At 39.6% G+C, this 25,329-nt stretch overlaps 1 protein-coding gene across 2 annotated transcripts in view; it reads right to left on the bottom strand.

Moving 5' to 3' along the window:
* LOC138851450 (protein unc-79 homolog) overlaps positions 1-25,329 on the bottom strand; it is an 85,129-nt gene that overhangs the window by 26,289 nt on the left and 33,511 nt on the right. Inside the window, exon 8 of one of the 2 annotated variants that reach the window (XM_070080589.1) lies at positions 20,105-20,215. The exons of the other annotated variant lie outside the window; for it this stretch is intronic. Coding sequence (XP_069936690.1) covers positions 20,105-20,215 — 111 coding nt within the window. The remainder of the gene's footprint in view (positions 1-20,104; positions 20,216-25,329) is intronic. 2 annotated transcript variants of the gene reach the window in all.

Genomic DNA, 25,329 nt, shown 5'->3' with positions numbered 1-25,329 from the left:
TATTTTTTTTTTATTATCACACTGGCCGATTCCCACCAAGGCAGGGTGGCCCGAAAAAGAAAAACTTTCACCATCATTCACTCCATCACTGTCTTGCCAGAAGGGTGCTTTACACTACAGTTTTTAAACTGCAACATTAACACCCCTCCTTCAGAGTGCAGGCACTGTACTTCCCATCTCCAGGACTCAAGTCCGGCCTGCCGGTTTCCCTGAACCCCATCATAAATGTTACTTTGCTCACACTCCAACAGCACGTCAAGTATTAAAAACCATTTGTCTCCATTCACTCCTATCAAACACGCTCATGCATACCTGCTGGAAGTCCAAGCCCCTCGCACACAAAACCTCCTTTACCCCCTCTCTCCACCCTTTCCTAGGCCGACCCCTACCCCGCCTTCCTTCCACTACAGACTGATACACTCTTGAAGTCATTCTGTTTCGCTCCATTCTCTCTACATGTCCTCAGCCCTCTGGACAACAGTTTTGGTAATCCCGCACCTCCTCCTAACTTCCAAACTACGAATTCTCTGCATTATATTCACACCACACATTGCCCTCAGACATGACATCTCCACTGCCTCCAGCCTTCTCCTCGCTGCAACATTCATCACCCATGCTTCACACCCATATAAGAGCGTTGGTAAAACTACACTCTCATACATTCCCCTCTTTGCCTCCAAGGACAAAGTTCTTTGTTTCCACAGACTCCTAAGTGCACCACTCACTCTTTTTCCCTCATCAATTCTATGATTCACCTCATCTTTCATAGACCCATCCGCTGACACGTCCACTCCCAAATATCTGAATACATTCACCTCCTCCATACTCTCTCCCTCCAATCTGATATTCAATCTTTCATCACCTAATCTTTTTGTTATCCTCATAACCTTACTCTTTCCTGTATTCACCTTTAATTTTCTTCTTTTGCACACCCTACCAAATTCATCCACCAATCTCTGCAACTTCTCTTCAGAATCTCCCAAGAGCACAGTGTCATCAGCAAAGAGCAGCTGTGACAACTCCCACTTTGTGTGTGATTCTTTATCTTTTAACTCCACGCCTCTTGTCAAGACCCTCGCATTTACTTCTCTTACAACCCCATCTATAAATATATTAAACAACCACGGTGACATCACACATCCTTGTCTAAGGCCTACTTCTACTGGGAAATAATTTCCCTCTTTCCTACATACTCTAACTTGAGCCTCACTATCCTCGTAAAAACTCTTCACTGCTTTCAGTAACCTACCTCCTACACCATACACTTGTAACATCTGCCACATTGCCCCCCTATCCACCCTGTCATACGCCTTTTCCAAATCCATAAATGCCACAAAGACCTCTTTAGCCTTATCTAAATACTGTTCACTTATATGTTTCACTGTAAACACCTGGTCCACACACCCCCTACCTTTCCTAAAGCCTCCTTGTTCATCTGCTATCCTATTCTCCGTCTTACTCTTAATTCTTTCAATAATAACTCTACCATACACTTTACCAGGTATACTCAGCAGACTTTTTTTTTTTTTTTTTCAACAAGTCGGCCGTCTCCCACCGAGGCAGGGTGACCCAAAAAAAAGAAAGAAAATCCCCAAAAAGAAAATACTTTCATCATCATTCAACACTTTCACCACACTCACACATTATCACTGCTTTTGCAGAGGTGCTCAGAATACAACAGTTTAGAAGCATATACGTATAGAGATACACAACATATCCCTCCAAACTGCCAATATCCCAAACCCCTCCTTTAAAGTGCAGGCATTGTACTTCCCATTTCCAGGACTCAAGTCCGACTATATGAAAATAACCGGTTTCCCTGAATTTTATTATTATTATTATCACACCGGCCGATTCCCACCAAGGCAGGGTGGCCCGAAAAAGAAAAACTTTCACCATCATTCACTCCATCACTGTCTTGCCAGAAGGGTGCTTTACACTACAGTTTTTAAACTGCAACATTAACACCCCTCCTTCAGAGTGCAGGCACTGTACTTCCCATCTCCAGGACTCAAGTCCGGCCTGCCGGTTTCCCTGAATCCCTTCATAAATGTTACTTTGCTCACACTCCAACAGCACGTCAAGTATTAAAAACCATTTGTCTCCATTCACTCCTATCAAACACGCTCACGCATGCCTGCTGGAAGTCCAAGCCCCTCGCACACAAAACCTCCTTTACCCCCTCCCTCCAACCCTTCCTAGGCCGACCCCTACACCGCCTTCCTTCCACTACAGACTGATACACTCTTGAAGTCATTCTGTTTCGCTCCATTCTCTCTACATGTCCGAACCACCTCAACAACCCTTCCTCAGCCCTCTGGACAACAGTTTTGGTAATCCCGCACCTCCTCCTAACTTCCAAACTACGAATTCTCTGCATTATATTCACACCACACATTGCCCTCAGACATGACATCTCCACTGCCTCCAGCCTTCTCCTCGCTGCAACATTCATCACCCACGCTTCACACCCATATAAGAGCGTTGGTAAAACTATACTCTCATACATTCCCCTCTTTGCCTCCAAGGACAAAGTTCTTTGTCTCCACAGACTCCTAAGTGCACCACTCACTCTTTTTCCCTCATCAATTCTATGATTCACCTCATCTTTCATAGACCCATCCGCTGACACGTCCACTCCCAAATATCTGAATACGTTCACCTCCTCCATACTCTCTCCCTCCAATCTGATATTCAATCTTTCATCACCTAATCTTTTTGTTATCCTCATAACCTTACTCTTTCCTGTATTCACCTTTAATTTTCTTCTTTTGCACACCCTACCAAATTCATCCACCAATCTCTGCAACTTCTCTTCAGAATCTCCCAAGAGCACAGTGTCATCAGCAAAGAGCAGCTGTGACAACTCCCACTTTGTGTGTGATTCTTTATCTTTTAACTCCACGCCTCTTGCCAAGACCCTCGCATTTACTTCTCTTACAACCCCATCTATAAATATATTAAACAACCACGGTGACATCACACATCCTTGTCTAAGGCCTACTTTTACTGGGAAAAAATTTCCCTCTTTCCTACATACTCTAACTTGAGCCTCACTATCCTCGTAAAAACTCTTCACTGCTTTCAGTAACCTACCTCCTACACCATACACTTGCAACATCTGCCACATTGCCCCCCTATCCACCCTGTCATACGCCTTTTCCAAATCCATAAATGCCACAAAGACCTCTTTAGCCTTATCTAAATACTGTTCACTTATATGTTTCACTGTAAACACCTGGTCCACACACCCCCTACCTTTCCTAAAGCCTCCTTGTTCATCTGCTATCCTATTCTCCGTCTTACTCTTAATTCTTTCAATTATAACTCTACCATACACTTTACCAGGTACACTCAACAGACTTATCCCCCTATAATTTTTGCACTCTCTTTTATCCCCTTTGCCTTTATACAAAGGAACTATGCATGCTCTCTGCCAATCCCTAGGTACCTTACCCTCTTCCATACATTTATTAAATAATTGCACCAACCACTCCAAAACTATATCCCCACCTGCTTTTAACATTTCTATCTTTATCCCATCAATCCCGGCTGCCTTACCCCCTTTCATTTTACCTACTGCCTCACGAACTTCCCCCACACTCACAACTGGCTCTTCCTCACTCCTACAAGATGTTATTCCTCCTTGCCCTATACACGAAATCACAGCTTCCCTATCTTCATCAACATTTAACAATTCCTCAAAATATTCCTTCCATCTTCCCAATACCTCTAACTCTCCATTTAATAACTCTCCTCTCCTATTTTTAACTGACAAATCCATTTGTTCTCTAGGCTTTCTTAACTTGTTAATCTCACTCCAAAACTTTTTCTTATTTTCAACAAAATTTGTTGATAACATCTCACCCACTCTCTCATTTGCTCTCTTTTTACATTGCTTCACCACTCTCTTAACTTCTCTCTTTTTCTCCATATACTCTTCCCTCCTTGCATATATATATATATATATATATATATATATATATATATATATATATATATATATATATATATATATATATATATATATATATATATATAATATATATAATATATAATATATAATATATAATATATATATATATATATACAGTGGACCCCCGGTTAACGATATTTTTTCACTCCAGAAGTATGTTCAGGTGCCAGTACTTACCGAATTTGTTCCCATAAGAAATATTGTGAAGTAGATTAGTCCATTTCAGACCCCCAAACATACACGTACAAACGCTCTTACTTAAATACACTTACATAATTGGTCGCATTCGGAGGTAATCGTTATGCGGGGGTCCACTGTATATATATATACATGTATATATATATATATATATATATATATATATATATATATATATATATATATATATATATATATATATATATATATATATATATATATATATATATATATTCAAAATGGGAATTGACACAGTTACTTTTTGCTGATGAAACTGTGCTTATGGGAGATTCTAAAGAAAAATTGCAAAGGTTAGTGGATGAGTTCGGGAATGTGTGTAAAGGTAGAAAGTTGAAAGTGAACATAGAAAAGAGTAAGGTGATGAGGGTGTCAAATGATTTAGATAAAGAAAAATTGGATATCAAATAGGGGAGGAGGAGTATGGAAGAAGTGAATGTTTTCAGATACTTGGGAGTTGACGTGTCGGCGGATGGATTTATGAAGGATGAGGTTAATCATAGAATTGATGAGGGAAAAAAGGTGAGTGGTGCGTTGAGGTATATGTGGAGTCAAAAAATGTTATCTATGGAGGCAAAGAAGGGAATGTATGAAAGTATAGTAGTACCAACACTCTTATATGGCTGTGAAGCTTGGATGGTAAATGCAGCAGCGAGGAGACGGTTGGAGGCAGTGGAGATGTCCTGTTTAAGGGCAATGTGTGGTGTAAATATTATGCAGAAAATTCGGAGTGTGGAAATTAGTAAAAGGTGTGGAGTTAATAAAAGTATTAGTCAGAGGGCAGAAGAGGGGTTGTTGAGGTGGTTTGGTCATTTAGAGAGAATGGATCAAAGTAGAATGACATGGAAAGCATATAAATCTATATGGGAAGGAAGGCGGGGTAGGGGTCGTCCTCGAAAGGGTTGGAGAGAGGGGATAAAGGAGGTTTTGTGGGCAAGGGGCTGGGACTTCCAGGAAGCGTGCGTGAGCGTGTTAGATAGGAGTGAATGGAGACGAATGGTACTTGGGACATGACAATCTGTTGGAGTGTGAGCAGGGTAATATTTAGTGAAGGGATTCAGGGAAACCGGTTATTTTCATATAGTCGGACTTGATTCCTGGAAATGGGAAGTACAATGCCTGCACTTTAAAGGAGGGGTTTGGGATATTGGCAGTTTGGAGGGATATGTTATGTATCTTTATACGTATATGCTTCTAAACTGTTGTATTCTGAGCACCTCTGCAAAAACAGTGATTATGTGTGAGTGTGGTGAAAGTGTTGAATGATGATGAAAGCATTTTCTTTTTGGGGATTTTCTTTCTTTTTTGGGTCACCCTGCCTCAGTGGGAGACGGCCAACTTGTTGAAAAAAAAAATATATATATATATATATATATATATATATATATATATATATATATATATATATATATATATATATATATATATATATATATATATATATATATATATATATATATATATATATAAATATTTTTTTTTTCTTTCAACAAGTCAGCCATCTCCCACCGAGGCAGGGTGACCCAAAAGGAAAGAAAATCCCCTAAAAGAAAACACTTTAATCATCATTCAACACTTTCACCTCACTCATACATAATCACTGTTTTTGCAGAGGCACCCAGATACAACAGTTTAGAAGCATATATAAAGATATATAACATATCCCTCCAAACTGCCAGTATCCCAAACCCCTCCTTTAAAGTGCAGGCATTGTACTTCCCATTTCCAGTACTCAAGTCCTGCTATATAAAAATAACCAGTTTCCCTAAATCCCTTCACTAAATATTATCCTGTTCACACTCCAACAGCTCATCAGGTTCCAAAAACCATTTGTCTCCATTCACTCCTATCTAACACGCTCACGAATGCTTGCTGGAAGTCCATGCCCCTCGCCCACAAAACCTCCTTTACCCCTTCCCTCCAACCTTTTCGAGAACAACCCCTACCCTGCTTTCCTTCCCCTACAGATTTATACGCTCCCCATGTCATTTTACTTTGATCCATTCTCTCTAAATGACCAAACCACCTCAACAACCCCTCTTCTGCCCTCTGACAAATACTTTTATTAACTCCACACCTTCTCCTAATTTCCACACTCTGAATTTTCTGCATAATATTTACACCACACATTGCTCTTAGGACATCTCCACTGCCTCCAACCGCCTCCTCGCTGCAGCATTTACAACCCAAGCTTCACACCCATATAAGAGAGTTGGTACCACTATACTTTCATACATTCCCTCTTTGCCTCCATAGATAACATTTTTTGTCTCCACATATACCTCAACAATGCCTGCACTTTAACTCATAAATGGTCCAAACGTATATGTATACGTTCTCTCACGTAGTGCCCCAAATTTTTTGAGAAAAAAAAAAATCTTTTTTTTTAATAGGAAAAAAGAGCATATGGCACCCAGGCATCCCCAATTATTTTAATATGGCGCACAGTGAGTGCGCACACCCATTCTCTCATGTCTAGGCGACTCAGGCTTATCATGGCAATGTTGAATGTATGACAAATAAAATGTATATACGTATACTCTTGGGGCACTCGCGGTAAAAACGTATATATAGGTTTGGACTGTTTACAGGTTAAAGGAGGGGTTTGGGATATTGGCAGTTTGGAGGGGTATGCTATATAATATGCTTCTAAACTGTTGTATATGGGCACCTCTGCAAAGACAGTGATTATGAGTGAGTTAGGTGAGAGTGTCGAATGATGATGAAAGGGGATGGAAATCTTCAGCTCAAGTACTTTCAAATGTCTCTGTACATCATCAGCAGCTATGCAATGTTGAAAGAGTAGCAACGTTGCATAGCTCCTGATGATGCAGGGTAATGTGTGAAAGTACTTGAGCTGAAGATTTCCATCTCCTGTGGCTTGTCTTGCATTGTTGGGATCGCCTGTTTGCGATTGAATTGCACATGTATGTGTGTGTGTTTATGTGAAAAGTAAAGGATGGGAATACTTGAGAGTGCATTAGGTTGTGTTAGGTTGTGTAGTGTGTTTACTCACCTAACTGTGGTTGCAGGGGTAGAGTCACAGCTCCTGGCCCTGTGTGTGTGTGTGTGTGTGTGTGTGTGTGTGTGTGTGTGTGTGTGTGTGTGTGTGTGTGTGTGTGTGTGTGTGTGTGTGTGTGTGTGTGTGTGTGTGTGTACTCACCTAGCTAGTTGTACTCACCTAGTTGAGGTTGCAGGGGTCGAGTCCAAGCTCCTGGCCCCCACCTCTTCACTGGTCGCTACTAGGTCATTTTCCATGAACCGTGAGTTTTACTATACCTCTGCTTAAAGCTGTGTGTGTGTACTCACCTATATGTGGTTACAGTTGTTGAGTCATAGCTCCTGGCCTCACCTCCTCAGTGGTCAATACTAGGTCACTCTTTCCCCTCTCCTAGAGCCTTATCATACATCTTCTTAAAGCTGTGTATGGAACTTGCCTCCACTACTTCACTCTTCAGATTATTCCACTTCCTGATAACTCTAAGGCTAAAGAAATGCTTCCTAACATCCTTATGGCTCATCTGGGTTTTTAATTTCCAACTGTGGCCCCTTGTTCCTGTATCCCATCTCTGAAACATTCAAGCCCTGTCCACCCTGTCAATTCCTCTCTGTATTTTATACATCGTTACCATGTCCCCCCTATCCTCTAGTGTCATCAGGTTGAGTTCCCTTAACCTCTCCTAGTAAGACATACCCCTCAATTCCGGGACTAGTCTTGTTGCAAACTTTTGCACCTTCTCTAATTTCTTGACGTGTTTGACTAGGTGTGGGTTCCAGACTGGTGCTGCATACTCTAGTATGGGCCTAATGTACACGGTGTACAGTGTCATGAATGACTCCTTATTTAGATGTCAAAATGCTATTCTCAGGTTTGCCAAGTGCCCATATGCTGCAACAGTTATTTGGTATGTGCCTCAGGAGACATGCTCGGTATAATGCTTACCCCAAGATCCTTTTCTTAAAGTGAAATTTGCAGTCTTTGCTCCCCTAACCTGTACTCCATTTGCAATCTTCTTTGGCCATCCCCAAACCTCATTATTTTGCACTTGCTGGAGTTTAACTCTGGGAGCCATTTGTTGGACCAGACTTGTAGCCTATCCAGATCCCCTTGTAATCTTTCCTGATCCTTGCCTGCTTGTATTCTCCTTACCAGTTTCACATCATCAGTGAATAGTGATACTTCTGAATCTATTCCTTCAATCATGTCATTCACGTAAACAAGAAACAGCACCAGACCTAAGGCTAACTCTTGTGGAATCCTACTCGACACATGTGCCTACTCTGACACTTCATCACATACCAACACTCATAGTTCCCTTCCTGTCAAGTAGTCCCTGATACATTGCAGTACTTTCGCTACTATTCCTGCCTGCTCCTCCAATTTTTAAACCAGTCTCTTGTGTGGTATTGTTTCAAAAGCCTTCTTACAGTCCAAAACGATGCAATCTACCCATCCCTCTCTTTCCTGTCTTACTTCTGCTACTTTATCATAAAGCTCAGGTAGATTTGTAACACAGGAGTTCCCATCCCTGAAGCCACGCTGATTGTCATGTATGAGTCCAATCCTTTCAAGGTGCTCCACCACTCTTCTCCTGACAATCTTTTCCATGACTTTACATACTGTACATGTCAGTGACACTCACCTAGTTGTACTCACCTAGTTGAGGTTGCAGGGGTCGAGTCCAAGCTCCTGGCCCTGCCTCTTCACTGGTCACCACTAGGTCACTCTCCCTGAACCATGAGCTTTATCATACCTCTGCTTAAAGCTATGTATGGATCCTGCCTCCACAACAGCACTTCCCAAACTATTCCACTTCCTGACTACTCTGTGGCTGAAGAAGTACTTCCTAACATCCCTGTGATTCATCTGTATCTTCAACTTCCAACTGTGTCCCCTTGTTGCTGTGTCCAATCTCTGGAACATCCTGTCTTTGTCCACCTTGTCAATTCCTCTCAGTATTTTGTATCTCATTATCATAATCCCCCTATCTCTCCTGTCCTCCAGTGTCGTCAGGTTGATTTCCCTTAACCTCTCCTCGTAGGACATACCTCTTAACTCTGGGACTAGTCTTGTTGCAAACCTTTGCACTTTCTCTAGTTTCTTTACGTGCTTGGCTAGGTGTGGGTTCCAGACTGGTGCCGCATACTCCAATATGGGCCTAACGTACACGATGTACAGGGTCCTGAACGATTCCTTATTAAGATGTGGGAATGCTGTTCTGAGGTTTGCTAGGCGCCCATATGCTGCAGCAGTTATTTGGTTGATGTGCGCTTCAGGAGATGTGCCTGGTGTTATACTCGCCCCAAGATCTTTTTCCCTGAGTGAGGTTTGTAGTCTCTGGCCCCCTAGACTGTATTCCATCTGTGGCCTTCTTTGCCCTTCCCCAATCTTCATGACTTTGCACTTGGTGGGGTTGAACTCCAGGAGCCAATTGCTGGACCAGGTCTGCAGCCTGTCCAGATCCCTTAGTAGTTCTGCCTGGTCTTTGATCGAATGAATTCTTCTCATCAGCTTCACGTCATCTGCAAACAGGGACACTTTGGAGTCTATTCCTTCCGTCATGTCATTCACAAATACCGGAAACAGCACTGGTCCTATGACTGTGTGTACATGTGCACATGTGTGTGTATGTGTTACACAATAATGTGTTTGGTACTATGCCAACTACAGAAAATTCCAAATATGTAATGGACATTTGATATTTCTCACCTGTTCAGCCAAAATAATTCCCAACAGATTTAAAAATTTGGCATTTTTGCTATTAATTCAAAAGATTCTGTATTTCAGAGACTTTTCCAAATTAAAGAATTGGAAGGCATTCATTTTGGTTTAAAAAGTTCCAGACTGTAGGGATTTTCAAAATCAAAATTTGAAATTCTTGTCATTTCAAAACTGTACTAGAAACTGGTTGGTATTACAGATTTTTGAAAAACAGTAAATTTTCTTAACTTACAAGAATTAGGAATGTTGTTATTGAGATCCAAACAAGAGAGAAATTACTACGTAACTACCTGGGGATAAATGGTACAATGCGATCATATTTGCTTGTGACCTGATAAAGCCCACTGTGTGGGCAAAACATAGTCAATAAAGGATCGCATTATACTGCATTTGTGTTTATTTTTCCTGCGTAACTACCTATTTGTTTGATGGCCTAGTTGTAATGACAGGAGCAGAGCAACGCTCATGATATCCTGTTATCTTTATTTTTCCTGTTTCATTATCATAAACTTTTACCCAAGAATATGACAAACAACAACTGGCTAACACCCAGGTATCTATGTACTGTTAAGGCAGGTGAATAGGGACAGTATGTTAAAGGGTACGTACCCATACATCTCACCCTGAGCAAGAATCGAGCCTGTTGTGCTGTCAATAACTAGTGCAATCACTGTGTGAATAACTGTTTATATTTACTACAGCCGGAGAAAAACTTCATTGCAAAAAATGCATTACAGGAATCCCAAATTCCACAGACACTTATGTTACAACCATAGATGTGGATTGAAATAATAATAATCAACCCTCAATTTAACAGACTAACAAGGTAGGAGCAGATGGTCAGTAATGGTAATTAAAGTGGAATGAGATGAGAATGTTTGGCCATGGACACTTCCAAAACTGAAAAACTTTGTCAATTGTTTCTGAATCATCTGACTCAACAGCTCTTGTTCCATATTTCTCAAGTCCAGTAAAATGAGGTCTGTTTAAGTCGACGATTTACTACTGAATTTCTTATTTAATTCCTATAAATTCCTATAAATGAGGATAACAAAAAGATTAGGTGATGAAAGATTGAATATCAGGTTGGAGGGAGAGAGTATGGAGGAGGTGAATGTATTCAGATATTTGGGAGTGGACGTGTCAGCAGATGGGTCTATGAAAGATGAGATGAATCATAGAATTGATGAGGGGAAAAGAGTGAGTGGTGCACTTAGGAGTCTGTGGAGACAAAGAACTTTGTCCTTGGAGGCAAAGAGGGGAATGTATGAGAGTATAGTTTTACCAACGCTCTTATATGGGTGTGAAGCATGGGTGATGAATGTTGCAGCGAGGAGAAGGCTGGAGGCAGTGGAGATGTCATGTCTGAGGGCAATGTGTGGTGTGAATATAATGCAGAGAATTCGTAGTTTGGAAGTTAGGAGGAGGTGTGGGATTACCAAAACTGTTGTCCAGAGGGCTGAGGAAGGGTTGTTGAGGTGGTTCGGACATGTAGAGAGAATGGAGCGAAACAGAATGACTTCAAGAGTGTATCAGTCTGTAGTGGAAGGAAGGCGGGGTAGGGGTCGGCCTAGGAAAGGTTGGAGAGAGGGGGTAAAGGAGGTTTTGTGTGCGAGGGGCTTGGACTTTCAGCAGGCATGCGTGAGCGTGTTTGATAGGAGTGAATGGAGACAAATGGTTTTTAATACTTGACGTGCTGTTGGAGTGTGAGCAAAGTAACATTTATGAAGGGGTTCAGGGAAACCGGCAGGCCGGACTTGAGTCCTGGAGATGGGAAGTACAGTGCCTGCACTCTGAAGGAGGGGTGTTAATGTTGCAGTTTAAAAACTGTAGTGTAAAGCACCCTTCTGGCAAGACAGTGATGGAGTGAATGATGGTGAAAGTTTTTCTTTTTCGGGCCACCCTGCCTTGGTGGGAATCGGCCAGTGTGATAATAATAAATAAATTCTTTTAGCACTGAAATTTAAAAATATGTAATACTCACCAAATGCAGATGCCTTCTTGAGAAACTGGCATACGATGTATTAAGTGCAATTTACATTTCATTCTAGCCAACACAAATTCCTAAAGACCAGAGTGTTAAGGGAAAAACAGAGATTTCTTGATTTATACCACCCAAACAAAATATATGATCTTGCCATACATGCACCAAAAAGTCATATACAAAAAAAAAAAGTTGATGAAAAAAACTTTAATTAAAAATTCATTTATAACCCATCTCCTTCATTCTACCCTCCCTTCCTTACCCTCACTCCAATGGTTACCAGCCTCTCTGTCTCACTCAAAGCACACACATTATGAACCTGTGAATGTACATCACTCTCCCTGTCTCCCTTCACCAATCAGTTTGTCTGGCTCAGAGCACACACCTTATGAACTTGTTAATACACATCTCTCTCCCTCTCTCCCATCACCTATTCTGGTATAGTGTAACAACTGTGTGTACTCATACTCCAGTACAATGTAATACACTTATACTCCAGTACAGCGTGTTATTATTACAGTAGAACCCCCGAATCCACTAATTCAGTATCTGCGGTTTCAGTTATCCATGGTTTACTGTGGGCAAAAAATACCGCTTAATTTTGCATAATAATGGCACCAAAGCGCAAAAATAGAGAAGTTGGTAGTTCTTCAAGGCCTAAGAGAAGCTGTGAAGTGGTTCCCATCAGTGAAAAAGTGATAATTCTCCACTTATTGTGCATAATTTATCAATTAAACTTTATTATAGGTATGTATAGGATTTATATATAAGGTTTGCTACTATCCACAGTTCTGGTATCCACGGCAGGACCTTGGAACGTATCCCCCATGGATATGGGGTCCTGTTGTACACGTAATCATAGCTAAGCACTAAGCCCCCAGTACAGTGTAACACAGCAGTATGAGCAATTATATTACACAAGTTTTCACGTGTGTATTTGGCTCTCAGGCCAAATCCGGACATTCTCATTTACTGTACGTACTTTTTTTTTATTTTTAGTTAATTTAATTTCCATAATTTTCCCTCATAGTGTAAATAGCTGTCTATGAAGTTTTTCAACTGACCCTACCAGAAATATAGATACAGCCATCAGCCCAAGTGAACGCCTTTCAAAGTTACATATCCTTAAAGCCCAAAGTAGTTAGCATGTATGCTGGATATTACTATCCAAGAGTATGTTATTACTACTATACTGATGCTTGCTTACACAGTAGTGTGCATGTTAAATAACAAAATATTACAAAAGAGAGAGAAAACACAAGTGTTATAAAGTACAGTACAATACCAGTAACTAACATATAGTACGTACTGTACCATATTATCTCTTTTTTTCCACTTGCAGTATTTTTGTTTAGTACCAAAGTTTTTCAAATCTACGCACAGTGTTCCCCAACTGTTCCAGTGCTGAAATGCATGCTACCACTCTGTGAGAAGAAAACTTTCTAGTATCCTTTTCACCATTACTACTTTCTTAGTCTACCAACTTGACCTGTTCTCTTCGGCGATGGCACTAAAAATAATCTTTTATCTGTGTTCCTGTATCCTCTTTATGATCTTACAGGTGGTTTGTGAGTCTCATCTTCAGCGCCTACCAACCAACGAGGTCATTAGCCGTCTGGACAACATCATGGAAGGTAATGAGAGCAATCCTATTATCTGTCTCAGTACGGGAAGCAACAATGTTGGTAAGCATAGAAATGAGGATTTATTTAGCGGGTACAGGACAAATGTTGCAGTTTAAAAACTGTAGTGTAAAGCACCCTTCTGGCAAGACAGTGATGGAGTGAATGATGGTGAAAGTTTTTCTTTTTCGGGCCACCCTGCCTTGGTGGGAATCGGCCGGTGTGATAATAAAAAAAAAAATAAGGACAACAACAGACATAATTAGGATCTTACAGTTAGTTTGAGTCTCCTCTTTATTGCCTACCAACCAACGAAGTCATTTTTATGGATTCTCATTTTCCCCTAACTTATATTTCTTTTCTCTGAGAACTATTTTGCAACATGTCTTGAAATTTTTCAATCTAATCTACATACTGTACTTTTCTAGTAATGGACACTACACTACTACTTCATAAACCAATTCAGACCCAACTTATGTTGTGAATGATTTTATTTCAGCATTTTGCATCCACACATATGAAGGGTTGTTAAAAGTTGTGCAGTGTAGCACTTTGGTGGCTCTCTACTTTATTTGTGTGATAATCCAGAGTTTCATCTTCGTCTCTTATTACCCAACCCAGTCTAGATGTACAGGCAGACCCCACTTTACAGTGCTTCACTTTACAGTGCTTCACTTTACAGTGATTCACTTTACAGTGCTTCACTTTACAGCATTTCACTAATGCAGCAGTTTTCAATTATACCCAATCTTCATTTATTCCGACTTCCTACAATAAATATATTCACCACTCACTACAGGCTAGGGATGAAAATATTTTAGGGTTAGTAATGTATGTACTATATAAGCTTTCTTCAGGCCTAGCTATATTGCTCACTTAATATATGATAGTGGACACATGTTATCAGGCTTTTTATCTTCTTTCAACGCACTGGCCGTATCCCACCGAGACGAGGTGGCCCAAAAGGAAAAACAAAAGTTTCTCCTTTAAAATTTAGTAATATATACAGGAGAAGGGGGTTACTAGCCCCTTGCTCCTGGCATTTTTAGTTGCCTCTTACGACACATATGGCTTACGGAAGAAGAATTCTCTTCCACTTCCCCATGGAGATCAGGCTTTTACATGCATTTAAAATTGAAAAAAGGCTATGATTCACTTTACAGTGATTTTCACTTTACAGCAGTAGCTTGGAACCTAACCTGCTATATAAGTGAGGCCCTCCTGTGCTAGAAGCCAAAGGTTAATAGGTAGACTTTCCAGACGAGCATGTTTTTATGGAGTAACTGACACATGAGAGCAGTGGGTAAGAGAGAATTAAAATAAAATGAACTGAAGGGGATGATTAAATGGAGGTATGAGCAATTGTAAAGAGCTTTTATGAAGATAGTGAGGCTCAGGTTAGGGTGTGTAGAAGAGAGGGAGAATACTTCCCGGTAAAAGTAGGTCTTAGACAGGGATGTGTAATGTCACCATGGTTGTTTAATATATTTATAGATGGGGTTGTAAAAGAAGTAAATGCTAGGGTGTTCGGGAGAGGGGTGGGATTAAATTATGGGGAATCAAATTCAAAATGGGAATTGACACAGTTACTTTTTGCTGATGATACTGTGCTTATGGGAGATTCTAAAGAAAAATTGCAAAGGTTAGTGGATGAGTTTGAGAATGTGTGTAAAGGTAGAAAGTTGAAAGTGAACATAGAAAAGAGTAAGGTGATGAGGGTATCAAATGATTTAGATAAAGAAAAATTGGATATCAAATTGGGGAGGAGGAGTATGGAAGAAGTGAATGTTTTCAGATACTTGGGAGTTGACGTGTTGGCGGATGGATTTATGAAGGATGAGGTTAATCATAGAATTGATGAGGGAAAAAAGGTGAGTGGTGCGTTGAGGTATATGTGGAGTCAAAAAACGTTATCTATGGAGGCAAAGAAGGGAATGTATGAAAGTATAGTAGTACCAACACTCTTATATGGATGTGAAGCTTGGGTGGTAAATGCAGCAGCGAGGAGACGGTTGGAGGCAGTGGAGATGTCCTGTCTAAGGGCAATGTGTGGTGTAAATATTATGCAGAAAATTCGGAGTGTGGAAATTAGGAGAAGGTGTGGAGTTAATAAAAGCATTAGTCAGAGGGCAGAAGAGGGGTTGTTGAGGTGGTTTGGTCATTTAGAGAGAATGGATCAAAGTAGAATGACATGGAAAGCATATAAATCTATAGGGGAAGGAAAGAGGGGTAGGGGTCGTCCTCGAAAGGGTTGGAAAGAGGGGGTAAAGGAGGTTTTGTGGGCGAGGGGCTTGGACTTCCAGCAAGCGTGCATGAGCGTGTTAGATAGGAGTGAATGGAGACGAATGATACTTGGGACCTGACGATCTGTTGGAGTGTGAGCAGGGTAATATTTAGTGAAGGGATTCAGGGAAACCGGTTATTTTCTTATAGTTGGACTTGAGTCCTGGAAATGGGAAGTACAATGCCTGCACTTTAAAGGAGGGGTTTGGGATATTGGCAGTTTGGAGGGATATGTTGTGTATCTTTATACGTATATGCTTCTAAACTGTTGTATTCTGAGCACCTTTCAATACACTAAACCTATTCACCATACAAAACATTCATACTTATTACTGCACCTATTACATACATAGAACACTTAACTCTGATATTAACCCTCCCCTCAAACATCTCCTTGCCAACCTCAACAGAACACATGACCATAACACAAGGCACAGATCACTCTTTGATGTTCCTCGTGTCCATCTCACACTATGCAAAAACTCAATGCACATAAAAGGCCCTAAAATCTGGAACTCATTACCTGTAAATATAAAAGAAACACTACCTGTTTATAAATTCAAGTCTCTTCTCAAAGATCACTTACTCACCCAAAACCAAATAAATACTGAATAACTGAACCTTATAAATTGTATATCTTAAATGTTTCTCACAATTATATCACATAAATGTTAAACCTAAAACCCAATCTAACTTTATTATTTTTTAAATACACTACCTAACAGAATACTCCATTCTACTGAATGTACAACAATGCATACAACCATATGACCTGTCTTTGTAATACTCACTTGTGCTTTATAGTTATCTGTTTACATTAAAGTTTTATCACTGATGTCATCATTGCTTAGTTCATCTTAAGTTAATTTTAAGCCAGCCCGTAATGCTATGCATAGTATAAGTGGCTTTGGCATGCTGCTCTTATCTGTATTTTTTTGTACCTCTGTATGTGTGCACAAATTTTTAAATAAATAAATAAATAAATAAATAAAAAGCAGTGATAATGTGTGAGTGTGGTGAAAGTGTTGAATGATGATGAAAGTATTTTCTTTTTGGGGATTTTCTTTCTTTTTTCGGTCACCCTGCCTCGGTGGGAGACAACCAACTTGTTGAAAAAAAAAAAAAATGAGCAATTGTTGAAAGAAAGAAGGGCTGGAGCAGGAGGAGGTAAAGGAATTATGGTATGGATTTAAGAATGCTAGTACCAGAATATGCAGTACAAGTTTATGGCTACAAAAGGGTGGATGCAGGTGGGAAGAGGAATGATGTGGTAAATATTATGATGAAAGATGAGAAAAAAATTAGCAAATCAAAGGCTTCTACAGTGCAGAAATAATATATGAAAATCAGAATATGTGGAAAAATAGAGAGATTAAATGAGCAACAGGAAGTATTAGAAGAAAGCAAATGAGAGAAAGGAGTCTTTATCAGCAAATTTTTTAAGAATATTAAGCAGTTTTTGAGAGATCAAGCATAGAAATCCAGGGTAACAAATGAACTTGGAAGGTAAGAATGATGAAGATGAGAGGTTAAATGGAGAGCTAGGAAAGATAGGGAAAATGTTTTAATAAGTTGTTAAATGCTGATGATAAATAGGAAGCAATGATTTCATGCACTAGACAGGAAGAATAAGATCTGGTAAGAGTAAAGAGGAGCCAAAGGTAAGTGTAGGCTAAAATGAATAAAGCAGATGGGATTAAGACAGAGATGCTAAAAGCAGGGCAAAGATAGTTTTGGTATGGTTGGTGTAGTTATTTAATATAAACATGAAAGAAGAGAAGGTACCTAAGGACTGATAATGAGCAAGCACAGTTCCTTTTTATAAATGAAAAAGATATACCATATTTCCCAGCATATAAGATGCTCTTTTTCCCCCAAAAAGTCTTTGAAAATCAGCCTGTGCCTTATATGCTCAAGGTCAGGGTCAAGGGTAGGCTTTGAGTTACACTTTAGCAGTTGTTTACTAACGTCACATTACAACCACTTGGAAACATCATGCCAGCAAGCAACCGAAACTTGTGCGCCTGGTGTAGTAGAAAATATGGTAAGTATATAAGAATGGTAGAATTATTATTGAAATAATGGTAAGACATGAAGTAAGACTGCAGAGGAATGAGGAGGATTCAGGAAGGGTATAGAATATGTACCGTAGACCAAGTGTTTGCACAAAAACATATAAGTGAACAATGCCTACTTAATGACAACAGGGTGGATAGGGAAGCAATATGGCAGATGTTGCAAATGTATGGAACAGGTGGTTGGCCACTAAAAGCAGAAGAGAATTTTTATGCAGATAGTTAGGGTATGTAAGAGAGAGGGGGGGATTATTTTATAGTAAAGGTAGGCATTAGAAAGGTATGAATGATGTCACTACAGTTGTTTAAGACATTTATAGAGGAGTTGTAAAACAAATGAAAGCTAGGGTGTTGGGGAAAGGAGTGAGACTGAAAGCTAATATTCTTGAAAGAAAGTGGGAGATGTTGCAGTTGCTTTTCTTGCTGACGACACAGCTCTTTTGGGAGATTCTGAGAACTGGCAAAGGTTGTACTGTGGGAATATGGTAGGGTATGTAAAAGGAAATTAAAAGTGAAGAGAGAAGAGAGAAAGGTAAAGAGAGTAAACATAAATCTAAACGATGAAAGACTGAATATCAGACTGGAGGGAGGGGGTATGGAAGAAGTAAATGTGTTTAAATATTTGTGAGTTGTCTTGTTCTCAAATGTGTCTGCAAAAGATGAGGTGAACCATAAAAATTGATGAGGGAAAAAACTGAGTGCAATGAGGCATCAGTGGAAATCAAGAATTTTATCCATGTAGGCAAAAAGAAGAATATTTCATAGTACAGTGGTACCAACACTCTTATATAGGTATGAAGCACAGGGTTTAAATGTTGCAATGAGGAGGATGTTGGTGGCAGTGAAGACGTCATATATTAGGACAATGTGTAGTGTGAATATTAAGCAGAGAATTCAGAGGTTGGAGAGCAGAAAGTGTTGAGTTATCAAAAGTATTATTCAGTGTGCTGGGGAGGGAGTGCTGAGGTGGTTTGAATATTTATATAGGATGGGGAAAAACAGGATGACTAGGAGAGAATATAAATCTGGGGAAGAGGGAAGAAAGGGGTAGAGGTCACCCCAGTAAAGGTTAGAGGGATGGAGGTAAAGGATTGTTTCAGTACTCTGAGCTTAAACATTCTACAGGTTTGTGTGAGACAGGAGTGAGTGAAGGCAAGTAGTTTCTATAACTGCGTGCTGTTGGAGCGCAAGCATAGCAACATGTATGAAAGGATTCAAGGGAAAACCATTTAGCTGGACTTGAGTCTTGGAGGTGGGAAGTACAGTGTCTGCACTCCAAATGAGGAGCAAGGATGTTGCAGTTCAAAGGGTCACCTGAACTGCGATGTCTGCATGCTTCCGGCAAGACGGTGATTGAATGAGTGATGGTAAAAGCGTTTCCTCTTCTTTGAAACACCCTACCCCATAGAGAGGGGGTCAGTGCATTAAAAAAAAAATTTTTCACAATTTGCACTCATCATTATATATATCACAGGTGAGCAAATTTCCTTGAACAAATAGCCCCTGTTCACCTAACCATCAACAGGTACTGTAGCTGGGTGTTAGGAGACTGTTGTTAATTGCTTCGTGGGGGAGGGTCAAATACTTGGCTAGGGGGGATCTCAATATGGGTATATCATATACATACATACATATACCTTGTATGAGTGAGTGTGTGTGTGTATATGTGTGTGCATATAGGATATATATTTATTTATTTATTAACACATCAGCCATTTCTGATGTGTTAGTATGTATATATAATATTATATATATATATATATATATATATATATATATATATATATATATATATATATATATATATATATATATATATATATATATATATATATATTTATATATATATAATACACAAACATATATACACACACACAAACACACATATAAATATATATACACACACAATGAGCCAATTGCAAAATGTTAATCCTACAAAAAAGCATGTATTTAGTTACTTTGGCCTTGATCTTCATCATATATATATATATATATATATATATATATATATATATATATATATATATATATATATATATATATATATATATATATATATATATATATATATATATATATATATATATACACACATGTATATGGATGAGAATCATGAGCACTAAGGGGATACAAGTTAGTGTATTATACATAAAGAATTATGTCTAGATATAAAATCTAAAGTGTAAATATAAACGGGACCAATAAATCAGGCAGAAAATATGATACCTTTTGGATTTTTCGATTCCCCACTGTCAGAATTTGCAGTCTGGGATATCGAATCACTTTTCGCGGCCTGTGCCGATTTATTGAACATTGCCTTCAACACACTTGATATGTCTAGAAGAGAGAATACACACTGTAGAAAGTAACAGAGTAACTCTGTTTGGATGCTACAGCTATGAAATTAGAAGATAGAAGAGGAAAAGGGGGGTTTGAATGAGAAAGTTTCCACTGTTATATTGCTGTGACAGACAAGTGAGTCACTGTACCAATTATTTCACTGTTACACTGCAGTGACACAACTGAGCAATATATCAATTACACTGACACAGATGCAAAACTATGAAAACTTCCCCAAGGACAGAGAACACGGAAATGCAGTATAGATAAACATATCATGGTCACACTGACAGATGATAAAACATAAATAAGCATAAGAAAACAGCAACAAACAAGTTTTTTTTTTTTAGCCTCAATGCAGACACTGCATCGTAAGCTGCCAGGGAATGAGGCATTTACAAGGGGAGAGGGTGACTTCCAGGGGTCTGAGGATAAGGTGCTAACATCCATCATCTTCGTGATTATACATTCAAAGTTAGCGCAAGTACAGTATAGTGATGCCTCAGCAAGTTGAGGAGTGAGCACCTTCAAAACCTGATCCCTCTGTTTCCATGGTCATGCTGTTAGTTGTGTCACATCATCAGGGATACATATCCACTGCTTGTATGATCAATTTCCCTAATTCCATAGGTGAAAACTGAGCATTACAGGATCCTCACTCAGATTGACGGTCCCTGATTCTGTTGCACATGTGTGATAGCAACATCAGGAAGCTGTGGGCTATATTAACAATGTTTGCAAAACCATAAAGGGATCATTTTTATTAAATTATTACTATTTTTTCAAGTAATAAACCAATGAAGTTATCTCTGTAATTCAATGTCTTAAACATGTGGCAAAGTTCTGCCACATTGCCTTAACATACAAACAAGATCAAATATCTCCAGGGCTGTATTTATGGGTTATTTTAAATCTCAAATAATTGCTCATACACCATTATTAGTACTATTAACATTCTTAAATCACAGAAAATGCTGGTTTTCAACATCTGAAATATAGCCCCTGACTTAAGAGTACAGTAATATAAATATCAAAGCCACAAAAGTTTTGTTTTCCCTCTGATGAATGAATGAATATTTTCCCATGCTATGCATTCTGTTTTATTGAATGAGTGTCTGCAGAGAAATAAGAATTAAATAAAACCAAGTCCTAACAAAGCATGACAAAAACAGAGACAGCAATAAGTGAACACCTGGTCAAACAAGTTGTGAAACAGGGAGATGGCCAACACCAACCAATCAAACACATCTTACATACATCAACATAAGTCTAATTAAAAACTAACACTGAGAAACCCAATTAACATGTGTGAAAATGAAATGAAAAACAAACATCACATGTATTTGTTAGAATTATCTGTGGAGTTAAAACAACTAAATAATAAAGTGAAATTAAAAAGAAAATAATGTATATGATTGACACAGATCTTAGCCAATTAAACAAATTTGTTAAAACATTTAAAGCACTGACATTAACTGGCTAAGACATGAGTCAGTGATGTAAACCAAATCATACAATATATATAAAATTTGTGGGATTTTGTATCATTTTACCCATTACTTTTTCTACCTGTAAATATAATGGGTGTCCTACACTGTCAAAATAGGTAAACATGGTCTGCAAAACAATTAATGTACTACAGATTTCAACAAGGAATTTATTCACTAATTTGCTATTCCTGCAAAGTATTAGAGCTGGCTGAAGTAATTAGTGGTAGAGCCTTGGAATAAAGGTGATCATATCCTTTCTGAAAAACTCATTAAATTAATTTGTAAAACAATAAAATTCCATTTATATTGGAAAGGGGCAGCATGCCTCATTCACACCAATACTCACCTCTCAGGTCCAAGCAAGGGTGCAGTCTGCATCTTACACTCAGTAAAAAGTTTCCTTCACCACCCCTTGCTAAGATACCTTAGTAGATATGACTAATGTCTGCCAAAGACTGACTAATCCTCACACACCTATCAGCATTCAGAACATAACAGCTGGGAAAGGTCAAGAATCCATGGAGCTCCCCACCACATAAATGAACCTTTCTAATTAAAATGAAAGTTTCTGCTGAGGGAACTTATGAAGCCCACCGGAATCATATATACACTGCCTCGTAACAGAGAAAACAACTACAGGATAGGAGCTAACCAAAAGAGAGTAAGGAGAAACAAATCCTGCCACTACATATATACCAAGCACCCCTACAGAAACCAGCATGCAAGCCCCAAGCCTAGTCATAGGCAATGAACTCCTCCCTCCCAATACACAAGTGAAAGACCCACCAATGACAGTCCAGAAATCAGTACAACCAATAGAGCAACTCCTCACCTAACTGTAAGATAAGAAACTTGGGATGTCTATTATGGAAGAAGGCCCAGGCAGGGAGATGCCCTCAACCTCATTTTTCCTCATTTTTATAAACCATGTTGCTGCCAGCCCAGACTTCAGGAGGAAAACATGATTACACCAAGGGCTCAGCAGGACATCATAACATAGTCCACTGTCTAAGGCAACCATACTGTTTCATGAATTGCTCTTAGATAAGATCTGTGATGAGAAGAACAGAAAAAATAGATAAGAAAGCTTACTGATTTCCTGTAGACGGTGTGATAAATGTTGTGTCCTGATGCTGTCAGATCACAGCTGGGACACCTTTAAAAAGGAAGGGGGAGGAATACCTAAGAGATATCCAGACAGCACAAAGGCCCTGCCTAGGTAGATCATAGGTCAAAGAAGGATGATCCATTGATAATTCAAATTGTCAATCTCCCCCCCCACACACACAGAGGAGGGTCAGGGGAGACATGATAACGACATACAAAATACTGCGTGGAATCGACAAGGTGGACAGAGACAGGATGTTCCAGAGATGGGACACAGAAACAAGGGGTCACAATTGGAAGCTGAAGACTCAGATGAGTCAAAGGGATGTTAGGAAGTATTTCTTCAGTCATAGAGTAGTTAGGAAGTGGAATAGTCTGGCAAGCGATGTAGTGGAGGCAGGAACTATACATAGTTTTAAGACGAGGTATGATAAAGCTCATGGAGCAGGGGGAGAGAGGACCTAGTAGCAGTCGGTGAAGAGGTGGGGCCAGGAGCTGAGTCTCAACCCCTGCAACCACAATTAGGCGAGTACAAACTCACACACACACACACACACGAAAGAAAAAACAACTAAAATAAAAAGTCTCACCTCCAAGGAACAGGGAGCAAGCCTGGAGCAAGATCCTGGAATCAGGAGGATGGTAGGCACAGCACTTGGTAAAAGATACTTGGCTGGTGAGCTGCAAGACACTGACAGCCAGTGGCCGATGGAAGCAGAACACCAAGGAAACAGAATCTGCACTGCATGAAGAGACAAGAGCTAGGACAGGTAGACAGATGTGAAGAAGTGTTGCGCCCTTGCAGACAAGAAGTGAGCAATGACTAACAGGCATCAGGTGCATGAGATGAGCATACCATGTGTATGGGATGCACTCAACTGGTCTGAAGATAGGCAGAATGTCTAGGAGAGTCGCCACAAAGTGGAGAAAAGAGCTGAAGAATGCCCCACACAAGACAGAATTTTGGTGATGCCACAAAGTGCAAAGCTAATAGAGCAGGACTCATGAAATCGTAATGACACGATTGCAAACAAACCTTACCACGGGCAGGATTTGAACCCGCGGTCAAAGAGTCTCAAAACTCCAGACCATCGCGTTAGCCACTGGACCAGCTAGCCACAATAAGATTCGTCCAACTAGGTATATTTCTACACCATTTGTGGTCACAGTGGTGCCTATGCTAACCTTCCTATGGTGTAGAAATATACCTAGTTGGACGAATCTTATTGTGGCTAGCTGGTCCAGTGGCTAACGCGATGTTCTGGAGTTTTGAGACTCTCTGACCGCAGGTTCAAATCCCGCCCCTGGTATGGCTAATAGAGCAGTAGAGGAAACTCGCCCAGGAAGGACTAACTTCCCAAAATACCACAAGCCTAATGGAGATTTTCAAGACAAGCAGTCTCATGCTATGATAAGATACAAAAATGGAGCTGTCACCACCCAAAAGAATTTACAAAAAAACAGGAGGCTTGCAAACTTATCTTAGCAAAAACCACTAAGAGAGTTTAGTGTTATACTGACAAGAAACAAGCAAAAAATTATACATGAAGAAATAAAAAATTATCATCATATTTATGAGGAGGAACTTAACCCAGTACAGACAAAGGAGAGATGCTGACACAAGGGCAATCAATGGATGGCTAGAATGTGGGGCTTTGCTAGGCTCCCAACTGATGCTGGATATAACTAGCAAACTAACTTAGTAAGTAGTGCTGAATGGGACCTATATTGAGTGTAAAGAGACTTGAGAGACAAGTTTTGATTTGAATGACGCATAGCATTTTCCAGTGAGAGCCCCTTCAATCCTTCAACTGCTAAATAGAAAAAAGGTATAAACCTATCAAGATACTCACAGCTAATATTTAGTGTAAATTAGATTTTATAGGTAAGCATATTTGGGAAGAACTATTCAAAAAAAAAAAGATTGAAAGAGGAATAGAAAAGTGGTTGAAAAATGGCATAAGTGTTCACTGAATAAGATTTCCATAAGAATACGAAACTATTTTTTTTTTTAACCTTAATGACCATCTTATGCAAAGGCTGGGCAACCCAAAGCAGAAAATACATTCAATATCATTCATGCAACTGATCTTGCCAGAAGTGTGCTGACATCACAAATCAGATTACCCTCTGACGGCAACATCCCCACCCCCTCCTTCAGAGTTCTGGTACTGCCCTTTCCCCCTCTAGAACACAAATCTGGCTATCTCCCCAAATCCCTCCATAAAACTTCTACTCACACTCCAACAGTATATCCATGAAAAAAAGTTGCCTCCATTCACTCCTCTCTAACACACTCACACTCACTCAAGCCCCTAAAACTCAAAGCCTCTTTTACATAGGTAGTGCTAGAGTTTCTATACTGTGAGGCTTGGGGTAGTTATCTGGTTGGAAGGGGCACTAGGAGACTTGCTTTGAAGCAGTGTTATTATTACTACTTTTATTTAGGGGTGTTGGGGAAGCTAAACTTCCCTAAGCATTCCCTTGGTAATGCTAATTCTTTTTTATCCCCTC

Source organism: Cherax quadricarinatus, unplaced genomic scaffold (assembly GCF_038502225.1).
Source record: "Cherax quadricarinatus isolate ZL_2023a unplaced genomic scaffold, ASM3850222v1 Contig649, whole genome shotgun sequence".
NCBI classification, from domain to species: Eukaryota; Metazoa; Arthropoda; class Malacostraca; order Decapoda; family Parastacidae; genus Cherax; species Cherax quadricarinatus.
Note: the sequence above shows the minus strand (reverse complement) of the source record. Positions and strands in the feature narration are given on the sequence as shown.